The 14120-nt window shown below is 45.2% G+C and overlaps 1 protein-coding gene across 3 annotated transcripts in view; it reads left to right on the forward strand.

Annotated features, from left to right (window-relative positions):
• The window catches only part of GTF2IRD1 (GTF2I repeat domain containing 1), a 106515-nt gene that overhangs the window by 78610 nt on the left and 13785 nt on the right, over window positions 1–14120 (forward strand). For 2 of the 3 annotated variants that reach the window (XM_060268566.2, XM_088658251.1), the window contains 3 exons: window positions 4937–5120; window positions 7208–7236; window positions 11147–11194. In XM_060268566.2, coding sequence (XP_060124549.2) covers window positions 4937–5120; window positions 7208–7236; window positions 11147–11194 — 261 coding nt within the window. The remainder of the gene's footprint in view (window positions 1–4936; window positions 5121–7207; window positions 7237–11146; window positions 11195–14120) is intronic. The other variant, XM_060268568.2, reaches the window with a different exon arrangement.

Genomic DNA, 14120 nt, shown 5'->3' on the forward strand with positions numbered 1-14120 from the left:
ACAGAGGCTCTGAAATTGTACCTGCAGGCTCCTTTAGCACCTTCGAGTGCAGCTCATCAGATCCTAAACATTCTACCTTGCTCAAAGCAAGAGTCTCCGGGGAGAGCTGCAAAGTTTGTAGGTGGTCCTCAGCAGGGTGAGAGGAGAGGAGAGCAGCCTCCCAAGGCTGTGGTGGTAGAGCTAGTTCTAGGCCCTGGAGGTCTCCTCCAGCAGAGGTCTCTGGTCCAGAGGTGTCTTCTGAGCTTTGCTTCAGGGCATGGTGATTCCTGTCCCCAGTATTCCCCCTCTGTGATGTTCTCTGTCTCCTGGTCATATGGGGGCTGATAATAATTTTTTATTACTTTTACGTAAAGTTATACAGGTGAAACTCTGAAAATTAGAATATCGTCGAAAAGTGCATTTATTTCAGTAATGCAACTTATTATTTTTTATTTTTCTTTTAGTTTTCACAAATGCTTTCTTTTGGAAATTCCACAGTAATAAAACAAATAGCTACAATAATACAAAAATAAACATCGCTATTACATTTCATTAATTACATTCAATTTATAATTGACCCACCTAACGACAAATAATTACAATTACAACAAATAAAGGTTTGACACATCATGCTTTGCATGTCATGCATCTATCTCATATATTGGTTTCACCTTTTAAGTCGCGTTACTGAAATAAATGCACTTTTCGATGATATTCTAATTTTCCGAGTTTCACCTGTACATAACCGTTCCAAAAAAGTAAAATAAGCAGAGGTTCTTTCGAACCTTCAGACCTCCTTCCCTCCCTCCATGGGTTCCATTTCTAACAATTTTTTTTTCTATTTTCTGCATCTTTTACTGCAATCCATCTGTTATAAAATCCTAGTAACCAAAGTTTGTTTGACTTCACAAGTGTCATTGTATTCCTGCCAATGATTTCAGTTGTCTGCAGTGGTCTTTCAGATACTTTAAAAAGTTATTCCAGTCTTTAAAAAATACTTAGTCTTCCTGCTTTCTGATCTTTTCCGCCAGTCTCGCCATTTCTGCATATTCCATCAGCTTAGTCTGCCAGTCTTCTCTGGTCGGCACTTCTCCTCCTTTCGATCTCTGGGCTAGAAGCATTCTTCTTGCCACTGTCATTGCATACATAAACAGTCTTTTATTTTAATAATAATAATAATAATAATAATAATAATAATTATTATTATTATTATTATTATTATTATTATTATTATTATTATACCGCACCCTTCCCAGTCAAGACCGGACTCAAGGCGGCTAACAACAAAAATATCAACGCAAATATAAAAGAATTTTAAAATTGAAAATCTACAAATAAGACAAAACCATTATAAGATAAAACCTTAGGGGAGGGTAACCCCGGGGTCGGACTGTGTCAGTCCAAAGGCCAAGCGGAACAGCTCTGTCTTGCAGGCCCTACGAAAAGATGACAAATCCGCAGGGTCCTAGTCTCCTGAGACAGAGCGTTCCACCAGGTCCGGGCCAGTACTGAGAAGGCCCTGGTCCTGGTCCTGGTACTTCCTCGCCTATACCGTGTTTCCCACATTTTAAGACACCGTCTTATATTAATTTTACTCAAGAAAATAAGCCTATGGCTTATTTTCGGGGGTGTCTAAAATGTTTATTACCATAAGTACCGCATGGTTCTGGGCACCTGCCTCCTCCTGCTGCATTGCTGCTGCTGGCTTCCGGAGGCTCGGGGCGCTCTGCGTGGCGCTGTTGGGCACCTCCGGGAGAAGGAGGAGGCAGCCTGCCAGGTCGGCACCCAGCAGCCCTGAGCCACGTGGCGTTTTCAACCGTAAGCAACAAAGCAAGGCGCAAGGGTAACTGAAAGGAAACACGTTTTTAAAATGGCAAAGGGGGCAAGCTGCTTGGGTACTCGGCGGCGGCAGCGAAGCCCAGAAGCCTATTTGACTGTGAGGAGCGGGAGAGGAAGCGGCGGGAGCGATAACAAAACCCCACTTCTCGACCCTTTTTCTCAACTCGCCTGAGAGAACCAAGAGAAAAGCACGGTGTGAGTTCCGCTTCCGCCTGCAGGAATGGCTGACCCTTGTTCCATCTCTCCGACCTTCATGAGGAATTCGGCGGTTGCCAGGGGAGTTAAAGGCAACCCCCCTACCTCTCCGGGGGTTACGGAGAGGGCCCGCGGGCCCGCGATGCCCCCAAACCCACTCCGATTAAGGAGTGGGGGGGGGGGCTTGGGCTGAGAGCACTCATGAAATGTCGGCACTCCCGGACGCTAACCTGCATGGCGGGATCTCCATGATTAAAGAAGATAATTAGGCGTATTCATGGACATGCTTCGGAAGGAGGGGAAGAAGCTCTGTTTACTGCCAAGGAATTTGTGCTGCTGAGGGTGAGAAGTCAAAGCTGTATGTTATCTGGAAGAAAGATTGATGGGGACGTAACGAGAAGGGAAGCGAACTTTTTTATTTTTTTCATATACTCTACGAGTTACTCCATACCTTCCCGGACGGGACGTCCTTGTTTGTTTGGAACAAATGAGAGATAAAGAATACCTGAGTGAGTAATGAACTTTATAAACTATTTTATTGAGCATATCCTTTGAAGTTGGAAAACTACTGAAGAGAGAAGCCCCCCTTTAACTGGATGGTCGGAGTCCCTGGAATGCGCTCAGTGGATTTATGGTTGTGACGCACTTTGAATTTGAACAGCGATCTGAAGCTAAGTTCAGCTACAGGGCAAGGAGAGCTACAAACTTATCAAGAGTCTATGCATAAAGTGACTGCTGTTTCTTTGCCTGAAAAAGCTGTAAATTTTACAAAGATCGGTGGTTTAAAAAATAAAAAGCTTAAGAAAACGAAAGTGATCTAAGCTTTTTAAGATGGCGCTGCTCCGTGTTGAAAGGCTGGCGCAACAGGACATTCCAGACAGAAGATATATGGGGGGGGGGCAGGACGATTAAAACTCACACAGGAGAAAGAATATATGTGAACTCTCGTTTGATACTTATTTCAGCAGCTGTGGAAAAATCGGATGAATGAAGAAAATATTTTAGTGACTGGTGGGGAATGATCGGGCTTATTTTGGATTTTGAGAGAAGATTTGGACTTTAGAAAAAGACGGCAGTAGACGGGTGCGAGGAATCCCCAAATTTTTGAAGCATGGGAACTCCAGAAAATATTATATGATTTGGCATAATATTCGGTTTAATTGATATGTATTTGTATAATTCGAAATAATGAATGTGATATAATCGTGTTTTAATTGGAAAATTAATAAAAAATAGATTATAAAAAAAAGAGAAAAGCACGGTGTTTGTTGTTAGTTGCCTTGGCAACCCGAAACGGGACGGCAAGTGGGGAGGGACACAAGAGCGAACCGTTAGTGGATCTGTCGGCCGATCGCACTTGCGCAGCCCTGGATTCGTTCTCCAAACCAAGGCCTGCCTCTCGGATGCCCGGAGCCGCCTTTCAAGCAAAAGTTTTGCGCCCCCCCGCCGCCGCCGCCCGCCCACTCCATTTATTGAAACTGCCTCAGCGCCCCTCTCGGGTTTCACCTGGTTGCGCGTTTACGAAAAGGGAAGCTCACGGCATGGCCAGAGAAGGAGCCGGTGGCGAGACCAAGCCTTTTGGCCGAAGCAGGGAGCCAGCGCTCCTGTTGCTTCTAGTCAGGGCCCATTGACTTGGGACTCTGCGGGGCGGAGCGGGAGCCGGCAGCCGCCTCAGGGGCTCGCGGAGCGCCCTGAGTCTCCAGGAGCAACGCTCTAGCAGCAACGCTCCTGGAGGCTCGGGGCGCTCTGTGCAGCGCTGCTGGGCGCCAACCTGACAGGCTGCTTCCTCCTCCTGCTGCCGCCGGCGTTGCTACCGTACCGGTAGTGCTGAATCCGCGAAAACCGACGCGGCTGGGGTCAGGAGCACCCGAGCCAGCGGCGTCTCTTCCTGGCCCTGCCAAGGAGGCCTGCCGCCCCGCCGCCCGGAGCTGCTGGGCGCTCCATCCGCGCTGCTGAGTGCTCTGCACTGCAGCAGCCGGTTCCGGGTGGGGGGCAGCAGGCTGAAATCACTTCAAACGGCGTTTTTAAACGCCATTTTCCCTCCTCAGCGCTGAAGTTCCTCCTAGGCGCGCGCTACAGCTGAGCCAGGAACAGCTGATTCCCGTGCTACAGTTGATCTGCTTCGCTAGTGCCTGGGTGCTCCGTGCTGCAGCAGCCGGTTCCAGGCCCCGAGCTGGAAGGCATGTCTTATTTTCGGGGTATGTCTTACATTTCTCAAATGCTTAAAATTGCTGCCCTGGCTTACTTTATGACTACGTCTTAAAAAGGGGGAAACACGGTAATACCCAACAAAAAGGCCTCTGTGGTTTTTTTAAACAAAAGTTATCTTAAACTCATTATATATCATTTCCCAGAAAACTTTTACCATCCCACATGTCCACCACATATGATAGAAAAGTACCTCCTTTCCTTTTACATTTCCATATGGGGTCTGATCCTGGCAAGGCAGCATGGCCCCAACAGCGTTTGTCTGTTGTCACCGACCCGGACTCCACGTTTATCAAGGCCAAGCCGGAGCAGAACTTGGGCATGCCTGTCTCCAACCCCAGTGCAAGTTCAAGTTCAATTTTTATTACAGCAAAAGCCAGCAATACAGAATATTATAATTTCAAACGAAAGAAAATCAGCAATAACATCACCAGAAATAGAACAATTACACAAAAGGAATTTGCAATGTGTCATTCAATAGAAGGGATTTACGTTTCTTAATAGCTAAAGTGCAGAATTTGTCCACGTCATATGACACTGGGCTTGAGGAATCTTCCAGAAGGAATTTTTGTAAGATTTGGGGGGGGGGGATTCCAAATAATATTGTAAGGGTGTAAATTTTGATAAAAGGGGTAAAATAAGTCGAGGGGTAAAATAAGTGCTATAACCACTGTGCCGTCCTGCCCACCTGCCACCTGCCTGCCTTGCCTTTCAGGTGAGGCGTTGGGCATCAAGTACCCTGTCCAGGTTCCATACAAGCGCATCAAGAGCAACCCGGGCTCTGTGATCATCGACGGGCTGCCCCCCGGGATCCCCTTCCGGAAGCCCTGCACTTTCGGCTCCCAGAACCTGGAGAGGATATTAGCCGTGGCAGACAAGATCAAGTTCACGGTAACAAGGTATTTCCCTCCTCAGGGATCCTTCCCAGGTTGCGCTTTTGTGAGGGCAAGTGGGTTTGTGCTGCAGGGAGCAGTGGGCCTTCTGCCTTGTGGCCTGCGTTTATGACTCTCTGCTAAAACAAGTCGCTTGGGGTTTCTTCCTAGGCCAGTGATGGGCAACCTTTTGAGCTTGGTGTGTCAAAATTTGCAAAAAAAAAAAACCGAGCATAACTCGGGTGGTGTGTCACTTCAAGAAAAAAACCATAATTTTGCAATATTTATAGTTTAAATAACAAAAATGTATAATTGTAATATATAACTGTATTTAATAAACCAAAAACTAATTATTTGACCAAACCAAACCAAACCAAAAACCCCTTATTTATCACAAAGCGCCCAGAGTTGTTGAGCTTTTTGGGGGGAGCTGCTGACCAAAGTTTTGGAGGTTTCTTTTGGGGGTGTGTGAAAAAGTTGCTGCGCTTTTTGGGGGGAAAGAAAACAGAAATAAATGACGAATAATACCTTCACTGGAACTAACACGCAGCACTGACATACTCTGCGAAAGCGCCAATAAAACCCAGCACAGAAAGGGTTAAAAACCAATCTCTGGCTACCAGCAACAACAACAACAACAAAAGGATCCGGGTTTTAACAGCGGAGACAAGCTGTAGCGTGAGGAGGAGCAGGAGAACAAATGGGGGGGGCGGGGCAGGAAACAACAACAACAGCGCGAATGGGCCGATGGGGTGCGTGCCAGCAGTGAGGGCTCTGCGTGTCATGTCTGACACGCGTGTCATAGGTTCGCCATCACTGTCCTAGGCTTACATGGGTTTGTATATGTGTGAGAACGTGGATGTGTCGGCCTTGCCCACCACTGTCGTGCATTTCCCCTCCAAAGGTTTCTGGCCTAGCAGGTGAAGAAGGTGCAGAAAGGTTCTCCCACCTGCTGCTCAAATGTAATGCGCACCATTCTTGGCCAAATGACGTCGCGATTTAGCGTGCACATTAGGGCGATGACTTTTTTACAACCTCATTTCCCTGTATCATAATTTGATGGGCTTTCATTAAAGATTAGATAAAATCTTACTTTCAAAGAGATTCGATTAAAAAAAAACACCTCACACACAAAATGATTTTAAAATTTTTATTTATCAGTTTTTTGACCATTTTTGAAGTCACTGTAAGCAGATATAAAATTGAACCCAAGCTTTAGAGTCACATATATACAACATTATATAGGGCCCTCAAACACACAAGGAAGCTTTTTTTAGCTGCAGTAACAGTATAGACGCCGCTAGAGGACGATGTTTTGCTACCTCTCCTGTAGGTTCTTTTCCCAGCATGCCCGGCAGGGCCTGCTGGCTGAGTTTTGAGGTCCCCAAAAGGGGCTTTTACCTTGCGCAGGTGTGACGTTTGTATATCCAGTGTTGCTAAGAACACTCCCCATTGTGGAATGTGGCGTTGTGTCCAAATTTGATACGAAATATATATAGAATTGTTAATACAATTTTATGAAATGGTAAAACGGCATACAAAAAAATTTAAAGCGGTTTGTGCGTAACCTTTTAAAACATTTCAATGGAATATACCTCATTTTAGTCATTAATAGGCAAAAGTTCATCCATTTGTGGTACAGAAAATAATTTTTGAGGAAAAAATGAAAAAGTCATCACCCTAATGCGCACCTTTCTTGGCCAAATGACGTCGTGATTTAGCATGCACATTAGATTTGATGGCGCATTTACATTTGCCAGCAAATAGTTTTCTCGGTCTCAGGGTTTTGAAAACTGAGGTGCGCATTAGATTCGTGTAAATACAGAATGAGACATGATGGGAAATGCTTCTTCTCTCCCCCCCCCCCCCCCGTTATAAAAATAAACAAAAGTTCTTTGTTGCCAAACGTACATGGCACTATAACTAAATATTAATGTAAGTTTGGGGTGGAATTGCTTATTATAAACAGGATAAATAAATCACACCATAACCCACAAAGAACAAAGACTGAAATGGGGGTGAGGGTGGGGAGTTAAAGAAAGGAAATACTCTAATCAATTATGATAATCGTAATAATTGCTTACTTATTTATTAATACATATTTTGTTTTCCAGGCCTTTCCAAGGACTCATTCCCAAGCCTGGTAAGTGCCGAGTGCAACCAACGACTTAAGTATATCTTGATTCTGGAAAACAAGATAACTTTAACAATTTTGTGGGGCTGTCCATTTGGGGGAGGTGGCGTGTTGTCTGTTAAAGTTTTGCTCCATGGTATTCTCCCTTCTGTATGTGCATTAGTTCTGTGTGTCTTTGCAGATGTAGTTGCTTTTCACCTCTCTCTCTCTCTCTCTCTCTCTCTCTCTCTCTCTCTCTCTCTCTGTGTGTGTGTGTGTGTGTGTGTGTATTCCATTGCCTGGTTTAAATTGTTTGTTACCCTGTAAATTCATATTCTATATATACATGCCAAACTGAGGATGACCACAGGGCCAAAATGTGTCTGGCCATATTTCGTTTTGGTTGACGGGAGTCCAGCCATTTTATATTTGGTCTGTTTATAATACAGTCGTACCTTGGAGGTCGAACGGAATCCGTTCCGGAAGTCCGTTTGACTTCCAAAACGTTCGGAAACCAAAGCGCGGCTTCTGCTTGGCTGCAGGAAGCTCCTGCAGCCAATCAGAAGCCACGGAACTTGTGTCAGATGTTTGGGTTCCAAAGAATGTTCGCTAACTGGAACAATCGCTTCCGGGTTTGCGGCGTTCAGGAGCCAAAACGTTCGAGAACTAGGCTGTTCGAAAACCAAGGTACGACTGTAGTTCATATTAGTTATACAGAATGCTAGTTCTGTATAACTAACATGAACCGCAGTCATACTTTGGTTTTCATACAGCCTAGTTGGCCTTCTTTGGATGCTCGGTTTCTAATTTGTTCATAATGGCTTTCATTAGTGGCTTATTACGACAAGATCTCTTAAGAGCCAAAGGCACTGCATAAAATCAGAAACATTGCCTTACAATAGAAGTCACTGCAATGACCCATAAACAGACCAAGCAAAGCAGCAAAAGGGTGAGCAACAGAAAACGTTTCATCAACAAACAGCTCAGCATTTACAAATTGAACACACACACACAACACACAAAAAGTGTGTGCTTTTTATGCAGACCATCTGAGGTTCAGCCTGTGGCATCTCCATCTACCAGGGCTAGGAAACACAACCGTCTAAAAAGGCCTGGAGAGCTAGTCAGTGTAAATTAGCCTTCCCTAACTACGTGCCTTCCAGATGTTATTGGATTTCAACTCGCACCAGCCCTAGCCAGCATGACTAATGGTTAGAGGTGGTGGGAATTGTCGTACAACAACAACCGGAGGTTCACAAATTCCCTATCCCTGGTCCAGACAAAACTAAGCTGGATGGAGCAACAGTGTGGTATATAAGGGGCCTTCCATAACATTTTAAATAGTGAATGTGCTTTATAACTTCTTTTCTCATACTTCAAAAACCTATTGAGTTCAATGTTAAGTCCATTTTGCAAGTGAGGGAACAAAAGGCTTAGGACTTTGGGGGGGGGGTTGGCAGATCATTGCTTATTCTGATGAAGAGTTCATATTTTGAGAACACAGCCCATCAGAAGCAGAAATTGTATTAAGGAAGAAAGCTCTCTATGACTTTTGGTGAAGAGGATATGGTGTAACCCAAAAATATGACAACGAGCCCTTCCTTTTCAGTCTGAAAAATGACGTGTTTGGGAAAATGGGGCTTTCGAAAGCAGGAGAGATGGAGAACAAATATGTTTGAAAAAGGAAAAAAGGGTCATTAGGGTCAATATGTTGCATGTATTATGCTTATTCCAAAAAAGGAGGGGGAAAGGAAATTGCAAGTTAGAAGGTGACTTATCATTATTATTAGTGACCTGTTTGCCAATTTATCAAGAAGAGTTTCTTCTAAGTCTCATGAATTGCCCAGGGGCAGGGAGCAATCATGCTTGGGAATGCTATGAGGAGGGAGGGAAGGCTTTGCCCACCTGAAAGCAGAGTACCTTTTGAACCAGGCATAGGCAACCTAGGCTCTCCAGATGTTTTGGAACTACAACTCCCATGATCCCTAGCTAACAGGGCCAGTGGTCAGGGATCATGGGAGTTGTAGTTCCAAAACATCTGGAGAGCCAGGGTTGCCTATGCCTGTTTTAAACTTTCAGCTTAAGGCAAGAAAGCAAGGATTTTTAAAAATGTATCTATCTTTTAATAATAATAATAATAAGAATAAGAATAATAATAATTTTAATAGCAAATATAACAGAAAAAGAAACGCCAGATAATAAGAATTATTATCAATCTGAATTTAAATATTTACATATTCATACAAAGAGTCCATATGCTCACAAAGATATCAAAGCAAGATTGATTATACATTGAAATCCCATATTGCAACTGCAATTTACTGTTATTCATGTATTACATTTCTAATCCACCTTCCTTCCAAGGAGCTCACAATGGCGTACAAGGTTCTTCCGCTCTCGGTTTTATCCTCACACAACAACCCTGTGGGATAGGCATAGGCTGAGGGGCAATGACTAGCCCAAGGACATCCAGTGGAGATTTGAGACCAGGCAACAGGAGTCATCTCCTAGGGGCTGAGGTCCCTTCACACACACCCCAATAAAATATTTGAGGGTGCAAAGCCCCCCAAAGTTAATGGGCACTGACATTCAATTGGTACGTGTGTGTCGTGTTTTGTGATCGATTAAGCAATGGATTCAAACTACAAGAAAGAAGATTCCACCTAAACATTAGGAAGAACTTCCTGACAGTAAGAGCTGTTCGACAGTGGAATTTGCTGCCAAGGAGTGTGGTGGAGTCTCCTTCTTTGGAGGTCTTTAAGCAGAGGCTTGACAGCCATCTGTCAAGAATGCTTTGATGGTGTTTCCTGCTTGGCAGGGGGTTGGACTGGACGGCCCTTGTGGTCTCTTCCAACTCTATGATTCTAAGTGAGGGGGGCTTACCTGCCCCCTCCCTATATTTTGTTCAAGTTGACACCCTGAGATCAGGCATCCCGGGTCCTAGTCTGGCACACTTACTGCCACTCCACAAGGCTAGCTTTTCCTACGGCCAGAACAAAGAAGCGCTTGCCATTATTTTACATTGCAAACTGCCCTGTGATCTTCGGAATTCAAATTTAATAAATAAAATACATTGCACAACTTAAAGGGCATGCACACACACAACAGAATTAGCGGTTTTTAAAGTAGGTAAAAGGTAAAGGACCCCTGGACGGTTAAGTCAAGTCCAAGGCGACTATGGGGTTGCAGTGCTCATCTCGCCCTCAGGCCGAGGGAGCCGGGGCATGTGGCCAGCATGACTAAACCGCTTCTGGTGCAACAGAACACCGTGACAGAAATCAGAGCGCATGGAAACGCCGTTTACTTTCCCGCCACAGCAGTACCTATTTATCTACTTGCACTGGTGTGCTTTCGAACTGCTAGGTTGGCAGGAGCTGGAACAGAGCAACGGGCGGGGATTCGAACTGCCGACCTTCCGATCGGCAAGCCCAAGAGGCTCAGTGGTTTAGACCGCAGTGCCACCCAACATATTAAAAGGAGAAGAGGAAGTGAGCTACCTGATTCCAATTCAGACCACTGGGCCATTTGGGTCAATATTGTCTACCATGACTCCAGGGTTTCAAGCGAGAGGTTCCCCCCCCCCAATCTTGCTAAGAGATGCTGGGTGGGGGGTGAGCCTCTCCCTCCCTTGGCTGGAGATACTAGAGACTGGCCCCGGGATCTTCTACCTGCAACTCTTATGCTACGGCCCTCGTCCCCGGGAAAAAAACACTTAACCTCAGGGGAGCAGTAGAACAAACGCCACCGGCATGAGAGATTATGCCTCTGGTGCAATGTCCCCAAGGTCTCTTGCCTCCAGATTTGTAGCTTAATTTTGGCACAGAGCTTTTGGGGGACGGGGGCAAGCTCCGTGTGTGGATCAGCCGCAGCCTCTTTGTCTCGGTTTTCGTGCGAAAACTGAACTCTGCTCATTCTCGCTCCCCCTTCTCTCTTTCCTTAGCGCCTAGACGGATTTCCACACTGGAAAAAGCTTACGCTGCTCTGCACGGTACGTTGCTCAGTGGGTGCGTCATGGATGGTAGCAGACAAGAAACGCTTGGCTAAGGGCACATGCGATTAAACCGAGCGGCTGTGGAAGGGCCCTGGTGGGTTTTTAATAGCTGGCATCGGCTCCTGAGATCGAGTGCCGAGAGGACTGCTTGGCCCCCGGGGACTGTAGCTGGCATTTTAGGAGTGCCGTGGAGCTGCTAAGCCTGGCTACCCCCACTACCCGCCAAAGAGGCTGCCAACCCTCACCATTTCAGGGATCTATTGGGGGGGAATATTCCTGCATTGCTGGGGGTTGGACTAGATGACCCTTGTGGTCCCTTCCAACTCTACAGTTCTGTGATCCTATAAAGAACAGGTGGCAATGGGATGGAGGGAGATGGCAACTTGGCTGGGAAAGTTGCGCCCTGACCTGAGCCACATTTATGCCTTATGTTTAAAGCAACATGGTTCCACATTAAACAGCCATGGCTTCCACCAAAGCATTCTGGGAATGGTAGTTTGTTGAGGGTGGCTGAGAGCTGTTAGAAGACCCTTGTTCCCCTTGCAGAGCTATAGTTCACAGAGTTGCATGGGAAGAGGGATTGACTGTTAAAACCACGCTGGGAACTGTAGCTCATTGAGGGGAAGAGGGGCCCTTCCAAACAACTCTCGGCACCCTTAGGAAGCCACAGCTCCCGGGATTCTTTTTTGTGGGGGTGGGGGTGGGAATCTACGGCTGTTTAAAGTGGCATAGCATCGTGCTTTAAATGCATGGTGTGAATATAGCCCTGGTTCAGCTTCATTCTTTGCTTCCCTCCCAAAGGCTTCTTTGAATATTTAAAATAAAACTTAACCAGGCACAAGAGATCAGATTGCAGATCTATAGGTTGATTCTTACCCCCACTTAAAGTGAGAATAAGCAATCTTAAGAGTTGCACCCACTTTTTGCAGTGGAAAAATAGACAAGATTTATTATTTTATTATTATTAATTACCTGCCTATCACCCAAAGATCCCACAGCGGCTTACAACAATTAAAACGCAATATTAGAGACTATTCCAAACAATTCAAAATTACACCAATAAGATGGGTCCTAAAAATGTACACCTCAAGTTTAAAAAGCCAAGTGTGTCTTCCACATTCTCTAAAAGCTGTATTGCGAAAATACCACGTGGGGAGGGAAATTTCACAACTTAGGGACTGCCACAGAGAAGGCCCTCTCTCTGTGTGGTCAGGTGAGGTGAGAGTTGGGAGATTCAGGACAGACAAAAGGAGGTGCTTCATTTTACAGTAAAATAAAAAAATTCCTTCAGTAGCACCTTAAAGACCAACTAAGTTTTTATTTTGGTATGAGCTTTCGTGTGCATGCACACTTCTTCAGATACAGTGAAATGGAAGTTTCCAGGCACTTATGTAGAGAAGGGGTGGGGAGGGGTGGGGATGGGGATGGGGGATCACTCAGAAGGGTGGTGGAAATGGGTGATTGACTGACTGATAGCTGTTGATGACCGCAAACGACTGCAAATGGTTTTGCATGAAAAAGCAAGGGTTGAGATGGCTGAAGATCGCTTATCATGTATAATGAGATAAGAACCCGATATCTCTGTTCAAACCAGGTCCCTCCATGGTTTTGAGCTTGGTGATAAGTTGCAATTCAGCAACTTCTCTTTCCAGTTTATTTCTGAAATTCTTTTGTAGTAAGACAGCTACTTTGAGATCTTGTATAGAATGTCCTGGGAGATTGAAGTGTTCTCCTACTGGTTTTTCTGTCTTCTGGTTCCTGATGTCAGATTTATGTCCATTTATCCTTTGGCGTAGGGTTTGGCCTGTTTGTCCAATATAGAGAGCTGAAGGGCACTGTTGGCATTTGATGGCATACACAATGTTAGAGGATGAGCAATTAAATAGTCCTGAGATGGTATGTTGGATGTTGTTGGGGCCAGTAATGGTGTTGTCTGGGTGTATGTGGCAGCAAAGTTGGCATCTGGGTTTATTGCAGGCTCTGGTACCAGTGTCCATGTTAAGTCTGGTGGTTGTATTATTGTGGGTGAGGAGTTGTTTAAGATTGGGTGGCTGTCTGTAGGCAATGAAAGGTCTTCCTCCCAGAGCTTGAGAAAGGGAGCGGGAGGAAGACCTTTCATTGCCTACAGACAAGCTCTGGGAGGAAGACCTTTCATTGCCTACAGACAGCCACCCAATCTTAAACAACTCCTCACCCACAATAATACAACCACCAGACTTAACATGGACACTGGTACCAGAGCCTGCAATAAACCCAGATGCCAACTTTGCTGCCACATACACCCAGACAACACCATTACTGGCCCCAACAACATCCAACATACCATCTCAGGACTATTTAATTGCTCATCCTCTAACATTGTGTATGCCATCAAATGCCAACAGTGCCCTTCAGCTCTCTATATTGGACAAACAGGCCAAACCCTACGCCAAAGGATAAATGGACATAAATCTGACATCAGGAACCAGAAGACAGAAAAACCAGTAGGAGAACACTTCAATCTCCCAGGACATTCTATACAAGATCTCAAAGTAGCTGTCTTACTACAAAAGAATTTCAGAAATAAACTGGAAAGAGAAGTTGCTGAATTGCAACTTATCACCAAGCTCAAAACCATGGAGGGACCTGGTTTGAACAGAGATATCGGGTTCTTATCTCATTATACATGATAAGCGATCTTCAGCCATCTCAACCCTTGCTTTTTCATGCAAAACCATTTGCAGTCGTTTGCGGTCATCAACAGCTATCAGTCAGTCAATCACCCATTTCCACCACCCTTCTGAGTGATCCCCCATCCCCATCCCCACCCCTCCCCACCCCTTCTCTACATAAGTGCCTGGAAACTTCCATTTCACTGTATCTGAAGAAGTGTGCATGCACACGAAAGCTCATACCAAAATAAAAACTTAGTTGGTCTTTAAGG

Source organism: Zootoca vivipara, chromosome 14, assembly GCF_965207765.1.
Source record: "Zootoca vivipara chromosome 14, rZooViv2.hap1.1, whole genome shotgun sequence".
Lineage (NCBI taxonomy): Eukaryota > Metazoa > Chordata > Lepidosauria > Squamata > Lacertidae > Zootoca > Zootoca vivipara.